This window comes from Phyllobates terribilis, unplaced genomic scaffold, assembly GCF_046119375.1.
Source record: "Phyllobates terribilis strain yellow unplaced genomic scaffold, ASM4611937v1 Scaffold_1__5_contigs__length_1240528914, whole genome shotgun sequence".
In the NCBI taxonomy this organism is placed as follows: domain Eukaryota; kingdom Metazoa; phylum Chordata; class Amphibia; order Anura; family Dendrobatidae; genus Phyllobates; species Phyllobates terribilis.
This window is the reverse complement of record NW_027362761.1, coordinates 1,131,689,841-1,131,710,754: the sequence shown is the minus strand read 5'-3', so window position 1 is coordinate 1,131,710,754 and position 20,914 is coordinate 1,131,689,841. Positions and strand designations below refer to the sequence as shown.

The 20,914-nt window shown below is 42.9% G+C and overlaps 1 protein-coding gene across 1 annotated transcript in view; it reads right to left on the bottom strand.

Annotated features, from left to right (window-relative positions):
• Positions 1-11,944: 11,944 nt before the first annotated feature.
• FBXL5 (F-box and leucine rich repeat protein 5) overlaps positions 11,945-20,914 on the bottom strand; it is a 43,596-nt gene continuing 34,626 nt past the window's right edge. The window contains exons 9-11 of the mRNA XM_073647290.1: positions 19,988-20,695; positions 16,957-17,105; positions 11,945-12,225 (exon numbers count right to left, since the gene is read on the bottom strand). Of these exons, the coding sequence (XP_073503391.1) occupies positions 12,149-12,225; positions 16,957-17,105; positions 19,988-20,695 (934 nt within the window). The 3' untranslated portion in view covers positions 11,945-12,148. The remainder of the gene's footprint in view (positions 12,226-16,956; positions 17,106-19,987; positions 20,696-20,914) is intronic.

Below are 20,914 nucleotides of genomic sequence, written 5' to 3'. Positions count from 1 at the left end.
GTGTCCTGGCTGACAGCTGAAATTTGTAGTCCAGCTGATCTCCCACTGAGGACTGAATTTCTAGGATTTCCCACTGCAGTTTCCTTGTGTGGAAATGAGCCCACTGTACTGCTGGAATTGTGGCTGTTAGGGATCCTAGTAAGGACATGGCCTCTCTTACTGAGACACTTCTTCCTTGAATATTTATAATGTTTTGTTTGATTTTTTTAACTTTCTCCTGTTGGAGGAAACAACACTGATGAATAGCATCCAGGTTGATGCCCAGAAGTCTGAAGTTGAGTGGGTTTGGGCCTTGATTTTTCTTCGTTTATTATCCAACCCAATTTTGTTAGGATAGAACTCATTTGACCGCTATGGTACAGGCTTTTTCTCTGTCCTCGACTATCAAAAAGTTGTCTAGGTATGGCATTATTAATATGTCCCTTTTCCTTATATATGACGTCATTTTCGCCACTATTTTGGTAAAAATTCTGGGTGCCAGTGACACCCCAAACGGTAGGCAGTGATATTGTAGATGCAGAAGGTCGCCTTGAAACTCTACTGCACCCTGAGATATTATTGGTGGTCTGGGTGGATTGGGATGTGATAATACGCATCTTTTAAGTCTATTACAGCCATGAAACAGAAGGGGTACAAAAGCTTTACCGTCGATCTCAAAGTCTCCATCTTGAATCTCTGTTTTTATATATACATTCAAGGCTTTTAAATTTATTATTGTCCTGTACGAACCATCTTTTTTTTTTATATTAGGAATAGATTGCTGTAAAACTCTTTCCTTTTTTCCCCTTCTGGCACACCGACTAACACGTTTGTCAAGTAATTTTTGGATTTCGGCTTCCAAAGCAATCTGCTTTATCTTGCCTACCCGGGTCTCTATTATCCGAAGTGGGGGAACGGAAGAAAAACTAATTTTTAAGCCTTTGGAAAGAGTGTCCACCACTACCATTAGGTAGCGGGCAGTAAGGCCCACTGATGGTAAAACTGCTTTAATCTTCCCCCCACAGGTAGACTGGAGTCATTGATGTTGGGACCCCCCTTTGTAGGTGGCGCCCTTATTAAATAGGAAGCCCCTGGACTGATTTCTATCTCTTCTCCAGGGCCGACCCCCTCTCCCACTATTTTCTCTCTGGCTTCTCCCTCTCCCCCTTGCCCCAGAACCCCGAAAGGATTTTTTATAATTTTGAGAGGGAGGGGGAAAATGTCGCTTTTTATCAGCTGCCTTCTCTAATATGTCGTCCAGGACTGTCCCGAATAAAAAGTCACCTTGGCTGGGAATGGCACATAATTTCATTTTGGACTGAAAATCGGCTGACCAATTCTTAAGCCAAAGGGCTCTGCGTGCAGAGTTTGAGAGACCACAGGCCCGGGCTGCAAATCTAACGCTGTCTACCGAAGCGTCGGCCAGGAAAATCGCCTGCCTTCTGGATAGTGGGAAGTGCTTCCAGGAGTTGTTCTCTAGCACACATTCCTTATTTGAGACTCTAGTTCCTGTAGCCATTTTACCTGCGATCTGGCAGTGCATGTGGCTGCAATGCTGGGCTTAAAGGAACCTGCCGCCGCCTCCCATGTGCCCCTGAGGAACGTGTCAGCCTTTTTATCTAAAGGATCTTTTAGGGAACCCAGATCCTCGAAGGGGATGGCTACCTCCTTAGACACTCTGGCAATAGCAACATCGATCTTCAGTGATTTTTCCCAAACACTAGTTAATTCTTCTTCAAAAGGATATTTCCGTTTAAGTGTGTCTGGGACTGACACTTTAACTGGTTTCTTCCACTCTTTTTTTTATTAGGGAAAGTAAGTTCTTATGTACTGGGAATACCCGATGTTTGCGCTCTTCCAGGTTACTGAACATGGAATCCTGCACAGATTTATGCTCCCTCGGGGTTTCTACCCCCATGGTAGAACTAATGATCTTTAATAGCTTTGCCGTTTCTTCTACCGGGAAGCAAGGCTGGCCATAGTCTCCATCAGAGGATGACGTTTCGGAGCCATCAGAATCAACTAATTCCCCTGATTCTTCCTTTTCTTCCTCTGAGCTGATGTCTGAGGGTGTATGTAGTATGCCTGAAAAGGTGGACAGCTGCCGGACATGTCGTATTTCCTTTTTCACAGTATTTTTAACCTCGTTTTTGATCAAGGTTTTAATCTCCTGAAACAGAGACGGGGATTCTTGCATAACCGCTTTCTCTATGCAGGGCCCACAAAGTTTTTTAGTATAAGACTTTGGTAACGCTTCCTTACATAAGGGACATTCCTTATTTTTTGTCTTGGTCACCGTTTTCCTGGGTCTATCCTAAAATAGGCAATGACACTAGTCAGCATGTGTGCACAGGAGAAACACTCACCCGTCCTAAGGCCCAGTAACTACCATGCCAGGAGCAGGTCTTGGTTCATCCTCACTAGGAATGTGTGGATTTTCCATCTCGAGTCCAAGCACACCTCCTCAGTGACCCACACCATGTGTTTGCCTTATATACGGTGTGTGAGGAGCTGTGGCTGCACGGGGAGGAGGTGGGTTCCATATTATATATAGAGTACAAACCAAAAGTTTGGACACACCTCATTTAAAGATTTTTCTGTATTTTCATGACTATGAAAATTCTACATTCACACTGATGGCATCAAAACTATGAATTAACACATGTAGAATTATATACTTAACAAAAAAAGTGTGAAACAACTGAAAATATGTCTTATATTCTAGGTTCTTCAAAGTAGCCACCTTTTGCTTGGATGACTGCTTTGCACACTCTTGGCATTCTCTTGATGAGCTTCAAGAGGTAGTCACCGGAAATGGTTTTCACTTCACAGGTGTGCCCTGTCAGGTTGAAAAAGTGGGATTTCTTGCCTTATAAATGGGGTTGGCACCATCAGTTGTGTTGTGCAGAAGTCTGGTAGATACACAACTGAATAGACTTTTAGAATTTGTATTATGGCAAGAAAAAAGCAGCTAAGTAAAGAAAAACGAGTGGCCATCATTACTTTAAGAAATGAAGGGCAGTCAGTCTGAAAAATTGTGAAAACTTTTAAAGTGTCCCCAAGTGCAGTTGCAAAAACCATCAAGCGCTACAAAGAAACTGCCTCACATGAGAACCGCCCCAGGAAAGGAAGACCAAGAGTCACCTCTGCTTCTGAGGATAAGTTTATCCGAGTCACCAGCCTCATAAATCGTAGGTTAACAGCAGCTCAGATTAGAGACCAGGTCAATGCTACACAGAGTTTTAGCAGCAGACACATCTCTACAACAACTGTTAAGAGGAGACTTTGTGCAGCAGGCCTTCATGGTAAAGTAGCTGCTAGGAAACCACTGCTAAGGACAGGCAACAAGCAGAAGAGACTTGTTTGGGCTAAAGAACACAAGGAATGGACATTAGACCAGTGGAAATCTGTGCTTTGGTCTGATGAGTCCAAATTTGAGATCTTTGGTTCCAACCACCGTGTCTTTGTGCGACGCAGACAATGTGAACAGATGGACTCTACATGCCTGGTTCCCACCGTGAAGCATGGAGGAGGAGGTGTGATGGTGTGGGGGTGCTTTGCTGGTGACACTGTTGGGGATTTATTCAAAATTGAAGGCATACTGAACCAGCATGGCTACCACAGCATCATGCTATTCCATCTGGTTTGTATTTAGTTGGACCATCAGTTATTTTTCAACAGGACAATGACCCCAAACACCTCCAGGCTGTGTAAGGGCTATTTGACCAAGAAGGAGAGTGATGGGGTGCTAATCCAGATGACCTGGCCTCCACAGTGACCAGACCTGAACCCAATCGAGATGGTTTGGGGTGAGCTGGACCGCAGAGTGAAGGCAAAAGGGCCAACAAGTGCCAAGCATCTCTGGGAACTCCTTCAAGATTGTTGGAAGACCATTTCCGGTGACTACCGCTTGAAGCTCATCAAGAGAATGCCAAGAGTGTGCAACGCAGTCATCAAAGCAAAAGGTGGCTACTTTGAACAACCTAGAATATAAGACATATTTTCAGTTGTTACACACTTTTTTGTTAAGTATATAATTCCACATGTGTTAATTCATAGTTTTGATGCCTTCAGTGTGAATGTACAATTTTCATAGTCATGAAAACATAGAAAAATCTTTAAATGAGAATGTGTGTCCAAACTTTTGGTCTGTACTAATATATATATATATATATATATATATATATATATATATATACATACACACACACACATATATATATACATATACACACATACACATACATATATATATATACATACACATACATATATATATACATACATACATACACACCTCCGAATCCGGAAATAGACTGTCCGATAACCCCGCCCCTCATCCGCTGATGTCATCTCCCAGCAGTCTCTGGCACGGCCCCCCGGAAGTAGTACCCGACCCGAACGTTACTGCAAAATTCGGTTTGGGTACCAGAACTGTGCCAAACTTGAACCAGAACCCAAACCACATTGAAAACAATGGGGACCCGAACTTTTGAGCTGGAAAATATTCTCTCTCTCTCCAACAGATTTCCCCCGGAACTCCGAACATTGCAACAAGTCCATGTTCGGCGTTTAGCACCGGACACCAATTGTTCGGTACGAACCCCGAACTAAGTTTGGGTTCGCTCATCTCTAGCTGTGACCAACAAAAACATCTTCGCCAGCTCCTAGACAGTTTCTGGCATAATTTAGAGTAAAATGATGAGGGTGGGACATATAGTTTTCAAAATGTTCTACCTTTTTGATAGCAAAAAGTCAGCAGAAAATAGACAAAGTCACAAATTGCACAGTAATAGGCAACTTTTTAATGCCACAATGGTAGTAACACAGAGCACTTCATAAATTATCCCCATACGGTTTTTGTTTCTAGCATGTTTGGGATTTCCGGTTATTTTATTTTTTTTACTCTTCCAGCCACAGAATACTCTGGATGTTTTTTAATACTGTTTTTGCCATAAGCTTCAAAACAGGACTTGAGGAACGGCAGACAAATAAAAAGTTTGAAGAGTTAAAGCACCACTCCAGAGTTCTATTTAATTGCACCATTGGAGTGGTGATTTAAATGTAAGTCACCTATCATATACTCACCTTCTGCCGCCTTCATCGGTTTCCCCACCGCTCCGGTCCTTCTCCTGTGAAAATTGACCTGTCGGCGCACTTCAGTGTATGCTGGAGCGAGTCGGAGGTCACTTTTCAATACAAGTCTATGTGAGACTCGTTCTGGCTCTTGAAGCCTTGCATGGAGAGCTTGTGAGCGGAGCTTCTGACTGTCAGAAGCTGTGCTCACAAGATGGCCGAGGAAAACACCGTAGGGTGAGTATATCACTGGGGGCAGGGAGCTTATACTTAAAGCGCCACTCCAGAGGTGAAAAAAACAAAACAAAATGCTGGAGTGGTGGCTTTAAAGAAATTATCAAAATCACTTGCAAAAAATGGGTATGTGCACGATTCTCTCTCAGGCAGTTTCCGTCAGGCCATTTACATATTTAAGGACCATCATAAAAAAGTTTCTTTTTTAACAGTTTAAAATTCTTAAACTGTTGATACTTCTAATAAGATTGGAATAACGAGGCTGAGACCGGCCCACAGGAGAGCAGGGGAATCCTCCGGTGGGCCCTAGTGTTCGAGTGAATATGAGCAGTAGTTGGCACAATACATTTGATTCTCTATGTAAATGCAGCATCTAATCATTCATTTAACAAACTACCCAGTGTATGATTGTATAGAAACAGAGGTAAATTTGTGACAGAGTAATGTGATGTTCACATGTAAATGAACAATGGGGCCATGGCACCCCAAATTCTACACGGGTCATTCCACCATAAAAGATCCCCTGGGACCATGGAAACTGCAATTTTTTTCATGTGCAAAGATACATTTGTTACAGTTTTGATAAATGAGGCTTATTTATCTGTAGTTTTACATAGGACTGCAGGTGGTCCTTTATCTGGAGTGAAAATTAAGCACTATATACAGTTTCAGAAGAAGATCTGCACATTGGGCTTTGCGGTCAAATCAAGTAATACAAGTTGTATTTCCACAGGTCACACCCAGCCATCCTGTGCTGTATTCCCAAAGCTACAATAAGTCTATTGTATGATACTTGGCCCAACATATCTCCAGAACAAGGAAAAATAGCTGCTGTTTCCAACCTCGCCCAAGTTATTTTACTGCTGGTATTTCATTAATCAGAAAATAAAATCAATCTTTGCTGCCCCAAAATCCCCCAAACCGTAACCATTCGGTGTCATTTAATTTATTCTACACTATAAAGACAAAACTATTGGGACACCTACACATCACACTTAAAGGAGCTTTTATGACCTCCCATTCTAGAACCATAGGCATTAATATTTAGTCGGTCCCTTTGCAGCTACTACAGCTCCCACTTTTCTGGCAAGACTTTCTACAAGATTTTGGAGGTGGAAAAACACTCCTAGAGACAGATCAGTCCCTGTACAAGACGGCACTGATGCTAAGATAATAAAGTGTACAATTTTAATTATTTAAAAATATAAAAATTCAAGCATATTGGTTTCTCTATTGTAGTTTACAAGCGTATCAGGTCCAATTTAACAAATCTGTTAATATTCTTATCTTTTTAGTCAGTATTCATTTCATATTTAAATAACATGTATAAAGTCACAGATATACAAAGTGCATAGTGCTGAATGGTATTGGACCATTCTTATATATAATCTAGAAAAATGTAATATTCTTTCATATATGATTAGAACTATTTCACAAGGGGTTGCTAGAAACCATTATACTCCTGGTGAAATAGTAATATGTAAAGTGCAAGTGCTTTTTTTTTTTTATAAATAAACTAGATTTCCAGCCAAACCAAGGGACAATAGTTATGACACAAATTCAGGTATATAAAGAAGATAAAAAAAGGACATAAAGAGCTGAATTGTAATTGGACTTACAGTTGTGGTGATGGAGACTTGTATACGCCTGGGCTACCACCCATCACAACTGTAAGTACGATTACAATTCAGCTCTTTATGTCCTTTTTTTACCTTCTTTATATACCTGAATTTGTGACATAACTATTAACTATTGTCCCTTGGTTTGGCTGGAAATCTAGTTTATTTATATAAAAAAAAAAGCACTTGCACTTTACATATTACTATTTCACCAGGAGTATAATGGTTTTTTAGAAATCCCTTGTGAAATATTCTCTTATATAATTAGAACTATTACATTTTTCCACATTAATTACAAGAATGGGCCAATACAATTCAGCACTATGCACTTTGTATATCTGTGACTTTATACGTTATTTATATGAAATGAATACTGACTAAAAAGATAAGATTAACATATTTGTTAAATTGGACCTTATACGCTTGTAAGCTACAATAGAGAAACCCTTATTTTTTAATTTTTGCAAAATATTAAAGTCTACAATTTTAATTATCTTAGCGTCAGTGCCTTCTTGTACAGGGACTGATCTGTCTCTAGAAGTGTTTTTCTATCAGTAATTTTGGAGGTGTGTTGAAAATACAGATACTCATGACTTGGTGTACTAATAAGATTTTAGAGGTGTCTGGGGGGATATTTGTTCTTTCATCCAGAAAAGCATTTGTGAGGTCAGACACTGATGTTGGAGGAGAGGCCTCTAGTTCATCCCAAAATTGTTGGATGGGTTTGAGGTCGGGGCTCAGTGCGGCTGGTCATGTTCTTCCACACCAAACTCGAACTTTACTTTGCGCACAGTTATGGGGAACAGAAAAGGGCCTTCCCCAAACTGATCCCATATAGTTGGAAGCTACAATTGTCAAAAATGTCTTGATAAGATTTACTTCACTGGAACTAGGGCAGCGAGGCCAACCCCTGGAAAATAATCTCATCGCATAATCCTTCCTCCACCAGTCTTTACAGTTGGCACAATGCAGTCAGGTAGGTGATGATCTCCTGGCAATTGCCAAACCCAGACTTGTCCATCAGATACCAGATAGAGAAGTGGGATTGTTACTCCACAGGACACGTCTCCATTGCTCCAGAATCCAGCGGCTGCGAGCTTTAAAAGACTATTCGATGCATGTTATTGTGCTTTGTGATACAAGGTTTGCAAGTAGCTTCTTGGCCATGGAGACTCGAGTCACGAAGCTCCAGGCAGTTTTTGAGCAAATTTTAAAGCCAGATGTTTGTACTCTGCAGTTATGGAGTCAGCAGAGCGATGGTGACTTTCATGCTAAGTGCTCAACACTCGGTGACCCCGCTATGTAACTTTACATAGTCTCCACTTTGTGGCTGAGTTGCTGTGGTTACTAAAGACTTCCATTTTTTAATTCCACTCATAGGCGATTGTGGAATATTCAGGAAGGAAAAAAATATCATGAACTGACTTGTTACATCAGGGAGATCCTATTCCAGGACCACGCTGGTATCAATCGTTTCACAAAAGTTAGTAAAGACAGAAAACATGGCGAGGGGCTGGATTTTTATACACTTATTCCAAATGGGAGTGAATGGAAACACCCGAATTCAATGATTAAGACGCGTGTCCCAATACTTTTTATCAATACAGTGGCCATATTATTTAGTTGTAATAATATATAAACATTGTTTAAAATGTTTAGGCTGTGTTCACATTTGCTTTGTGATTTCCTTTCATAATGGAAACTACAACTCACTTATGCTCGATCTGTCATATAATGGATATTGCGCTGCTGACAAACCCATGTGGAAAGATTAACTCACGAGATGAGGAAATCCAAAAAAGGATCTTTATTTAATGGTTAGAGAGTCAATGCATTTCGGGAGTTGACTTCATCAGGACATAATCATCAGGTTATGTCCTGATGAAGAAGTTAGTTAACTTCGAAACGCACCAACTCTATAACCATTACAAAAAGATCCTTTATATTGGATTTCCTCATCTCGAGAGTTCATCTTTCCGCGTGTTTGCCAGCAGCGCAGTGAAAAACCGCTTAGAATCTGCACAGCTCTTCTATCCGGTCGTGGTTTTCTGCAGCTGGTATATGCATAAACATTGTTGCAATTGCAACTTTTCAAGGTGAGCGTGCATTCACATTTTTCTACGTTTTTAATCAGTTAAAGCCCATTTTGCGCTTTCTTTGCTTCCCAGTCCCTTTCTCATATAATGGATATGACCATCTTCAGATACCTTAGTAAGCGGTGGTGTCCAGTTTTGACATTGCTGCACTGTATGTTTTCATTCAAATTTGGGGGAATCTGCATGTAATCAGCTGGTGCAGACAGGAGCAGAGACAGAAACCCAGCACAATACGGAGTAAGATTACACTTGGATGTTACACCATATGGTGAGACCTACCAGACTCACAAATTACAAGTTCTAAAGTCTTGCGATGATCTATCCAAAAGGTGCAAAGGCGACGCTCACAATATCAAGATGCCTTCAGCCTTCATGATTTATCCTTACCGGTTACAGGTTTACCACTTTAGATGAATTCCAGTCCATCAGTAGCAGAGAAACACTGACTGATCTCCATGAACATAGTCTGAATAATAGGCGAGACACAAACCTGAGTATGTTCTAACCACCATGAGTCTCTATATAGCTATGAACAGGTGAGAATTCACAAGATCACATTATATGGTTCCTGACCTGAACTAGCAGCCTTATAGGCATACATGAGGCTGTTTGGGTCAGGAGATCTGCTGTTGGAATGGGAATTACAGACCATACAATACAGAACTGTGACCTTACTCCAATCTTATCAAAACCTTGGTTAAATAAGTTTACCCAAGGGCAGGTGCAGACGGCCGTAGATTCTCTGATCTGGGGGAATCTATGTAAATGACACACTGATCAGAGTGTGATCCGCTTCTCTTGGATGAAGAGACGATGGAGAAAAGACATTCACAGTCTTCTCCATTCTGTCAACACGTGGAAATCTGACTCTGCTCAGATGTCATCCGATGGTTTCTATAGACTCATTGACTCGCATGGCCAAGTGTGATCTGAATATTGGTTCAGACTCGTCCATACAGCAATTTTTTCCTGTGATTTCCTGTGATTTTTTCATGGGATCTGATGCTCGTCTGCACCTGCTCTAATCAGGGTTTTTTGGCCATAGGTGAGTGGATGGTGTTGGTGCTATACTCAGGTATTAGTGCCCCCTTTTGTTCAGGGTTAATTTTTAATGTACTTCTCTGGTTTATTTCTCATTGCTGGGCTGTGCTGCCCTTTTCACTTTTGTGGTGAAATTTTTTAATCACTTTATATGGGCGACCACAAAATAATTTTCTAATAAACTTAATGTAGTCTCCTGGAAAGTTAGGGGTATGGGAGACTCAAATAAGAGACATGAAATGTAATAGCCTTTGAAGTGAATCTGTCAAATAAGAGACATGAGATGTAATAGCCTTTGAAGTGAATCTGTCACCAAGTTTTTGCCACCTGAGAGCAGGATAATGTAGAGACAGAGACCCTGATTCCAGCAATGTATCAGTTACTGGGCTGCTCATTGTAGTTTTGATTAAATCATTGTTTTATCAGAAAGAGACCATTACAGGACTAGTAAACCTGCTGCTAGGTAGTCCTCCATATTCACGAGATTGGTGAAACCCCGCCCCCATCACTGATTGGCAGCTTTCCGCCTATGCAGTGTAAACAGAAACCTGCCAAGAAGTGGTGTGGGCAGGGTTATACAGGGCTTAGCATTCAGAGCACTAATAGAGCTGCAGAAGATAAAACACTGATTTTAAAAAAACTGCAGCAAGCAGACCAGTAAGTGATCCATCGCTGGAATAAGGGTCTCTGCCCCTACATCATGCTGCTCACAGGCGGGGTAGAAAAAAAAATCATGAAGGTACAGATATGTGCAGTCAGTAGATATGTGGGGAAAGAAGATGTTCTTGTTCCTCTGCTTCACTTACATTGTCACGCATTGATCTTTTCAACTGGTTAGAGGCACAAAAACTATTGAGTGATCGAATGTTAGAAAGAGTATTTACAAAAAAAAAAAAAAAATAAGATACTAAAAAATAATGTGATGATTGAAAAACTGTTCACTGCAGAGGTCTCAGGATGCCCAACATTAAGTAATAAAAGGCCACTAAAGCAGGAAACTTCTGACGTCAAGAGATATTTCTGAAGTTATCATTGGTCGGGTCTGGGCTCCGAGACCAGGACATTCTGTGACAAGAGACAACAGCCAAGTAATATCTGGGCCCCATAGGGACAGGTGACAGATATAAATATCAAGAGAATCAACCAATGGTTTCTCAGGGAAAAGATAATCAGATCTCATTATATAGTTACATGATGGAGGCGGTTGGATTTGGAAAGACACAAGTTTCACAATCATCGTAAATCTCTGCCACGTTACATAGTGATGGCTCAATCACTGAAAGCTCTACGGGTCCTGGGTGGCTTGTTCTAAAGTAAATTGACAATACTGGAGATAGGACAAAGGTCCCAGAGATTTTGTTTTAGCATTACCAAAGGAGTTCGGGAGGAAATTATCCCCAAAAGTTGTAGATGAATATTTAAAGGGAACTCATCACCGTGAAGATGCTGTCCAATCTGTAGGCATTGCGTTACAGAGCTGAGCAAATCTATGTATCATTTTGTGAGAAAAGATTCAGTATAATCTGTGTTTTTGTCATTTAAACCTTTGGTCTTTCTGTGATTTTGGGTCCAGCGGGCCGTCCCGTCAGCGGCCCAGCGGGCCGTCCCGTCAGCGGCCCAGCGGGCCGTCCCGTCAGCGGCCCAGCGGGCCGTCCCGTCAGCGGCCCAGCGGGCCGTCCCGTCAGCGGCCCAGCGGGCCGTCCCGTCAGCGGTCCAGCGGGCCGTCCCGTCAGCGGTCCGTCCCGTCAGCGGTCCAGCGGGCCGTCCCGTCAGCGGTCTGTCCATCAATCTACTCCACTCCTCCTACCCTAACATGATACCTGACATGCATACCTCATCCAATTATAGTATTTCAATGTATATAAGAAACAAAGACAAAAAATGCAAAACTAAAAAGGATATCAGACAATGAAGTTTTATTAAGCGAAAACTGTTACTACACTGGACAGCTTGCTCAAGAACTAGGATGTATGCTGCTCAACTTCTCAAGGAAAAACTCCATAAGGATCCAAAACAGGATTTTACACACAGCGTGTGATAGAAAGGTAAAGTGCATGAAAGAATGGCTGCTCAGATGAGTGGGGGAAGTCAGAAAAGAGCTGATCATTCACCAGATCGGCAGCAGGCCCGAAAACCGCACTGCAGATTCTGGCATCCACTGGCCGTGTCAGCATGAGGACCTGCATGAGAACACAACGGTGGTGAACAAACACAATCAATAGGATTACAGAGGGGACAGGCACACCAAGAGAGAAGACAAGAGGCAATTATTAACAAATGTTACATATATAAAGGAATGTGCTTATTATAGGACACCTTACAGTCTGCTGCTGATATAAGGGACAAACCCCCCTATTAGTCTAATTATAAATGCCCGAATTCTGCCCCCCCCCAGTCCTCTATAAGTAATGTGGTGGAGGCATCTGACGATGCAGTGCACTGGCACTAGGGCCGCCCCCTGTAAGAGCTGCGCTCCACGCTGCAGCACTGTGCTATATGTTTGGGTAGAGAGTCTGCAGCAAAAACGGGACTTAATGTACTGGAAATACAAGGCCCTTGCTACAGATCTGCGCTTTAACTAGAATTTACAACTTTAAGATTCATTCCAAAAATGAGCATTTGGTATTTAGTTTTTTTTCATTGCCTTTTATAGTACGTTTTTTTTCTCTTGTTGGTGTCAATAATGCTGCTTGGTTTTGGATACCTCCTGCTCTTTGGCCTTGACAAAACTTTACTGATACAGTCATGTGCGGATTACATGCACCTTTCATGTGTTTCCACAGCAGAAATGCACTACAAAACACATGTGCGTTTTTTACATGTGGATTTTCTGCATCTAATGGAAGTTTAAGGAAATAATTTGCATATAAATCTCAGCGTACCCACAAGAGAAATGGAGATGCTGTGGATTTGAAACACAACAGGTCAGTTTAGTCTGCATAAAAAAAGAAAAGTACAGTGGACAGGAGAGGTCCATAAATCCCATCCACTTTGCTGGAACTGCAAGATGCTGCGGATTTGATGCAGCAAAAGAAGTCATCGAGGGCGCACAGCTCTAGGGGTTAAATGACCCATAAGAGGATGTCATCTGCAGCGGAAAACCCAGCGAATCAGCACCAAAGTGCTGCAGATATAGGAGAAATTCCCTAGATGTGTATTTTTGTGCACAAATAACGCAACATCTTACAAAGTGGATGGAATTCATACAAATCTTATGCAGAAACATTTTCTGTTGTTGGTTTTTAAAGCTACAGAAAGTGCAATTTTGAAACCTTCAACAAGTCAATTTCTTTGATGGTGTAATGTGTTTTTATTTGCGGATTTTCCCCATAAGTAAAACTTTATGTTGGTCTACCAGCATGACACACCAAAAAAAAAATGCAAATATCACAGCTGGGGGAAATAAAAAAAAAATATATATATAATTGTACATTCACACTGAAGGCATCAAAACTATGAATTAACACATGTGGAATTATATACTTAACAAAAAAGTGTGAAACAACTGAAAATATGTCTTATATTCTAGGTTCTTCAAAGTAGCCACCTTTTGCTTTGATGACTGCTTTGCACACTCTTGGCATTCTCTTGATGAGCTTCAAGAGGTAGTCACCGGAAATGGTCTTCCAACAATCTTGAAGGAGTTCCCAGAGATGCTTAGCACTTGTTGGCCCTTTTGCCTTCACTCTGCGGTCCAGCTCACCCCAAACCATCTCGATTGGGTTCAGGTCTGGTGACTGTGGAGGCCAGGTCATCTGGCGTAGCACCCCATCACTCTCTTTCTTGGTCATATATCCCTTACACAGCCTGGAGGTGTGTTTGGGGTCATTGTCTTGTTGAAAACTAAATGATGGTCCAACTAAACGCAAACCGGATGGAATAGCATGCCGCTGCAAGATGCTGTGGTAGCCATGCTGGTTCAGTATGCCTTCAATTTTGAATAAATCCCCAACAGTGTCACCAGCAAAGCACCCCCACACCATCACACCTCCTCCTCCATGCCTCACGGTGGGAACCAGGCATGTAGAGTCCATCTGTTCACCTTTTATGCGTCGCACAAAGACACGGTGGTTGGAACCAAAGATCTCAAATTTGGACTCATCAGACCAAAGCACAGATTTCCACTGGTCTAATGTCCATTCCTTGTGTTATTTAGCCCAAACAAGTCTCTTCTGCTTGTTGCCTGTCCTTAGCAGTGGTTTCCTAGCAGCTATTTTACCACGAAGGCTTGCTGCACAAAGTCTCCTCTTAACAGTTGTTGTAGAGATGTGTCTGCTGCTAGAACTCTGTGTGGCATTGACCTGGTCTCTAATCTGAGCTGCTGTTAACCTGCGATTTCTGAGGCTGGTGACTCGGATAAACTTATCCTCAGAAGCAGAGGTGACTCTTGGTCTTCTTTCCTGGGGCGGTCCTCATGTGAGCCAGTTTCTTTGTAGCGCTTGATGGTTTTTGCAACTGCACTTGGGGACACATTCAAAGTTTGCCCAATTTTTCGGACTGACTGACCTTCATTTCTTAAATTATTGATGGGCACTCGTTTTTCTTTACTTAGCTGCTTTTTTCTTGCCATAATACAAATTCTAACAGTCTATTCAGTAGGACTATCAGCTGAGTAGCCACCAGACTTCAGCACAACACAACTGATGGTCCCAACCCCATTTATAAGGCAAGAAATCCCACTTATTAAACCTGACAGGGCACACCTGTGAAGTGAAAACCATTTCCGGTGACTACCTCTTGAAGCTCATCAAGAGAATGCCAAGAGTGTGCAAAGCAGTCATCAAAGCAAAAGGTGGCTACTTTGAAGAACCTAGAATATAAGACATATTTTCAGTTGTTTCACACTTTTTTGTTAAGCATATAATTCCACATGTGTTAATTCATAGTTTTGATGCCTTCAGTGTGAATGTACAATTTTCATAGTCATGAAAATACAGAAAAATCTTCAAATGAGAAGGTGTGTCCAAACTTTTGGTCTGTACTGTATATAAAAATGCATTAAAAAAAAATAAATAGAAAATGTAAGAAAAAAAAACAACAATAACCCAATTTAGAGAATGGAACTAAATGCTTATAAGGGGAACTAAAGGGACATTTACATGGCAAGAAAAAGGTCAATGACCTGATGAATGAGCAAAACGCTCGTTCATTGCGTGAAATGATCTTTCATGCAGCACAAACGATCATTGCTCTTAGTGGCTCATCATCGCTCAGTACGCATTGTGTAATTTTGTTTGCCTGTGTAAACAGGTATTTAATCCCTTCACGACCCTGCAATTTTCCATGTTTTTTTTTCTTTCGCCTTTTCCTCCCCGTCTTTCGGGAGCCATAACTTTTATATTTTAAGTGGGAAAAAAATTCAAAGTTTTTTACAACTGTTTTTTTTATTTACCGTGTTCACTATATGGTAAAACTGGCCAATATAGTTTTTATTTAAGTGGTGAAAATTTTTTGGGGAAAATTTGTAATAATAAAAATAAAATGTGTGTCACCATTTTCTGAGACCCGTAACTTTTTAATTTTTTGGGGTCTGGGGCTGGGTGAAGGATTATTTTTACTGACACCATTTTTGGTGTAGAAACAATGTTTTGATCACATTTTATTGCAATGCTGCAGTGGCCAAAAAAAACGTAATTCTGGTATTTTGGTATTTTTTCTTTTACCTATCGGAATAATTTATTTTAGATTTTGATAGATCAGACATTTTTGAACATAGAGCTACAAAATGTGCATTTAATTTTTTTGTCTTATTTTCAAATGGGGCAAAAGGGCGATTCGAACTTGTGTTTCTTTTATTACAAAACTTTTTTACCTTCTACTGTATTTAATAGTCCCTTTTGGGGACTTGAAGCTGCGATCACTTGTGCTAAGCATAGCAGTGCATCAGCCCTTCTATGTATAGCAGAAATCATGATCTATGAACACCGGTCCGTGAAGTCATGTGCTGCCGGTCTGTGGAAATGGAGCCCTAGTTATAAAGGGAACCTGACCTGCCCAGAAATGCTATTTACCAGGAGCTAGAGAGTTGATCTGCTCTCGGAGTCACAGGAGCATTGAAGGGAAGTGATTGAGTCACTGCTCACAACCAAGACGGCCGAGCTGTTATCATTCTCTGGCACTTTGCGTGACAGTCCGCTCTGCACACACAAGCTCACAATACACTGCAGAGCAGGCTGTCAATCAATGTGCCCGGACAGATTACAGCCCGGCCCCCAGCGCAGTGAGCGGTCACTTAATCGCTTCCTTGCACAGCCCCGGTGACTGGGAGAGAGCGGTTTCAAGGAGAATAAAACTTTGTTTGCTCCCTGCAGCAGCTTTTCTTATAATCTGGCTACACAGGGTTTCAACGCCATTTACCTTTACCTGCAGGTCAATAGCATTTCTGGACATATCAGTTTAAAGGGAACCTGACAGCTGATCCGCGGGCAGCATGCTTCAGCCACGTGTTGTCTCTGAAAGACCGCGATGTGTCAGAGAAAACCAGTTTAAAAAGCCATGGACCAGCCGGTCCAACTAGCCTGCATGAGATTTGGTAAAATGTATTGTTAGTGTAATACACATAAAATGTTCTGTCTGTAAACTCTGCTGCGTATACGACCTATATGACTGCACCCTGAGGCACACTATGTACCGAACGTACATGTGACTGCCGACAGCTCGGACATGTCCGTACATTGCTAAACACCTCCTGGATGAGACTTACAATCATTAGCACTCTGCGGATGGGGTTATCTAACGCTTTTCAGCCTAGCACTTCCCATCAGGCAGATCCGGAATGACAGGATAAGCTCCTGGCAATGTACGCTCCGCTGAAGGGGCAGACACTCTTTAATGCATGGGGCTAAATACTTAGTAGGGCCAAGCACACCGGACAGGAAGAGAAGACAGGCTCATCACACAATGCACATTACCATTAATGTTGTCACAGTAGTAGAAGTGCTCATCATTAAGAGTCGGACACGACGACACCAGATCCTGGAGTCCAGATCCAGTCACATTGACACATCCAGAGAGATTTAGGTGTTCCAGGTATGGTAATCCTCCGCCTAAAGTCAACGCCCTGTAATTAACCCAAACACATAATTATCAGGATTTTATAATGACACCATCCTTAATATGAGAAATGCTGCACATTTTGCCATCTGCTAGCTGCCAATTCTCCTCTTAAAGGGTTTTTGGGGGATTTTAGATTTATTTTCTCAGTGAATGAAAGCTGCTACTGCAGTGCACCATGGGAAAGATTCATCCTAACAGTCACATACCCTTTAACAAGCCGAACTTGGCTCTCCAATGCTTTACACTACAGTTTCACTCTTAAAGAGGGCCTACTGGTTATGAGAAAACCATCAACCTAGACAGAAGATGAAATGCGAAGACTTTTTATGAATAGATGTCACTAGGAAATCAGACGCTTTCCCGCAGTATTACAGGACGCAGGTTTCACTTTCACATTAGTGTCTGGGGGAGTCTCTTCTCAGGAGGGGGATCTGATCCCATACATCTTCTGAATAGTCGGAGCCTTGGGCTCACATCTGGCAGGATTTCACCTGTTTGCCATTTTGTTGAGTCAAAAGGACCATACAATATAATGGCAGATCAACTATTTTTTCCTCATAAATTCACCACAAGAGAATCAAAAACATGGCAAATGAATTCACCAATGTATCACAAGGGGCAACAAATCAGCAAAACGCTGGTCAGGCGAAATTCTTCCTCACCCCCAGCCAGGAGCCAGGGCTTTACTTCATACAGGATATTATTTATCCGCCATGTAATAAGAGCTCTGAGTACATTATAGACCCTAGGTAGAGGAGGATACAGCAGCTTCTAAAGCAGGGGTCTCAAACTTAGCTGGGCATATGGGCCGCACACAGAAAAACATTTAATTTGGGGGGGCTGCTTTATTTGCATGACAAAGTGACATTTTTAGTGATACCATTTTATTTTCTATACACCTTTTGAACTGGTCCTCATATTGCAGACATGGTCCCCCGTCCAGGTCCCCCCATATTGCAGACATGGTCCCCCGTCCAGGTCCCCCCATATTGCAGACATGGTCCCCCGTCCAGGTCCCCCCATATTGCAGACATGGTCCCCCGTCCAGGTCCCCCCATATTGCAGACATGGTCCCCCGTCCAGGTCCCCCCATATTGCAGACATGGTCCCCCGTCCAGGTCCCCCCATATTGCAGACATGGTCCCCCGTCCAGGTCCCCCCATATTGCAGACATGGTCCCCCGTCCAGGTCCCCCCATATTGCAGACATGGTCCCCCGTCCAGGTCCCCCCATATTGCAGACATGGTCCCCCGTCCAGGTCCCCCCATATTGCAGACATGGTCCCCCGTCCAGGTCCCCCCATATTGCAGACATGGTCCCCCGTCCAGGTCCCCCCATATTGCAGACATGGTCCCCCGTCCAGGTCCCCCCATATTGGGGGGGGTGAAGGGTGCCATGCATACCAGGATTAGGGGGGTGGGGGGGGTGAGGTGTGCCATGCATACCAGGATTGGGGGGGGGGGGGGGGGGGTGCCATGCATACCAGGATTGGGGGGTGGGGGGTGGGTACCATGCATACCAGGATTTGGGGGCACGGGATGAGGGGTGCCATGCATACCAGGATTGGGGGATGAGGGGTGCCATGCATACCAGGATTGGGGGGATGAGGGGAGCCATGCATACCAGGATAGGGGGATGAGGGGTGCCATGCAAACCAGGATTGGGGGATGAGGAGTGCCATGCATACCAGGATTGGGGATGAGGGGTGCCATGCATACCAGGATTGGGGATGAGGGGAGCCATGCATACCAAGATTGGGGATGGTGGGGACAGGATGGGGGCAGCACAAATACCAGGATGGGGGCAGCAGAAATACCAGGATGGGGGCAGCAGAAATACCAGGAAGGGGGCAGCAGAAATACCAGGAAGGGGGCAGCAGAAATACCAGGAAGGGGGCAGCACATACCAGTATGGGAGACCATATACCAATAAAAATGCTCGCCACCCGGGCGTAGAACGGGTTCATTAGCTAGTATAAATATAATAGTAGTAGAAAGCGATCAAAATGTTGTGTGTGTCCAAAAATGGTACCCGTAACAAAAAAAAAAAAATTCCAGGATTGGGGATGAGGGATCATGCATACCAGGATAGGGATGAGGGGTACCATGCATACCAGGATGAGGTGCCATGCATACCAGGATAGGATGGTGGGGACAGGATGGGGGCAGCAGAAATACCAGGATGGGGGCAGCAGAAATACCAGCATGGAAGACCATATACCAATAAAAATGCTCGCCACCCGGACGTAGAACGGGTTCGTTAGCTAGTACAAATATAATAGTAGTAGAAAGCGATCAAAATGTTGTGCGTGTCCCAAAATGGTATCAGAAAAAAAAACAAAAAAAACACAACATTACAGGTAAAAGTTACAGTTCTCAAAAAGATAGTGACAAAGCAGGTTCTGAATTTTTTTTTTTTTTTAACAAAAACAAAAAACTTACAAGTTTGGTATTGCCATAATCATACTGACTATTTAAGTGGTTAACAGCAGTGATCAGAGCTGAAATCTGTCAGTGGCTGTTAGACATTGATGCCGACATCTTCTGTGTGAGGTAGAAAAATCCTTTAAGTACAGGAGCTGCATTGGATCTAAGCTATTTAACTATGTCTGCAGAGTACAGCGCTCTCAATAAATGGAGCAAAGGTTGAGCACTGCCATCTTTACTCTATTCATGCCAGCGATTCACAGAGCCCTGTTCTTGGGATCACTAGGGGTATGTCCTTTAGCGATCAGTAAGGCTTCTTCTACTATATGGGTGGGGGATAACTTGGAAAACTCAGTTTCAGTGGGTTATTCGATCGCTTCCTACCATCTATAAATGTTTATGACTGCAATAAGGTGCCAGCAATCGGAAGGAAAATGCTACTGAGTGATGATCCACGTACCTGAGCCCATGATCCGTGATCTGATGACACCCGGAGAGGCTGAGTAACTGTAGCACACGGGCAGCGCGGGGCTCAGACTTTGCACCCCCAGAGTGAGCGTCTCTACCACCCTCTGACTGAGGAGTCCTCTTGCCGCCTTGGCACAGTGCGGAGGGCTCTGGGAGTGCTTGTATAGTCCTTAGCTTTGCTCCAGCGGCACAGAATGAATGGCCACAATAGGTGTAAGCATCCGAGTGATATCGCTGCTGCCAGCTGCCATTAGTCCTCACTTCAGGCTTTCTGGTGCAAAACCCATTAGAAAAACAATTCATTCTGGAGGACATCTCCAACACACATAGTCCATCAGTATTTCTGTACTTCCAGTCGGCGGCGTCCTCAATGTCAGCCAGCCTCTCAGAATGTAAAATCCAGAAAGGTGCAGACGGATAGCCATCCGAAGGGCTACACCGCGTCCATAGCTCTTCAGGGAAGAGCCCGCATTGCCCACCGATGCATTGCATGGTGCTAGTCCTCATCCTGTTGGTCATGTCTTTTCTCCCCCAGGCCGATTTAGCATTTTTGATATTTCGGGAACATTTAAATAAAGCTTTTCTGTAAGAAGGTAGCAAGCCGAGTGCAAGGCTCAGCCTTTCCAGCGTCAGGTCACTGATCTTATCACATCCAGACAAGTCAAGGTGACGAAGCCCTTGACAACTACCGAAATACCACCTGAAAGAGAAAAAATATAGTATTAAAACAAAGGGGAAAGGTTTGTCAGTGCATGGGAACACAATCTGACACTAGATCAACATTTTAAAGGGTAGCTGTCAGCAGGTTTTTGCTAAACCATCTGAGAGCAGCATTATGTAGGGGTAGAGACCCTGGTTCCAGCGATGTGTCACTTACTTTAATGGGTGCAGCACTTGTGATACACAAGCTCAGAGAGCT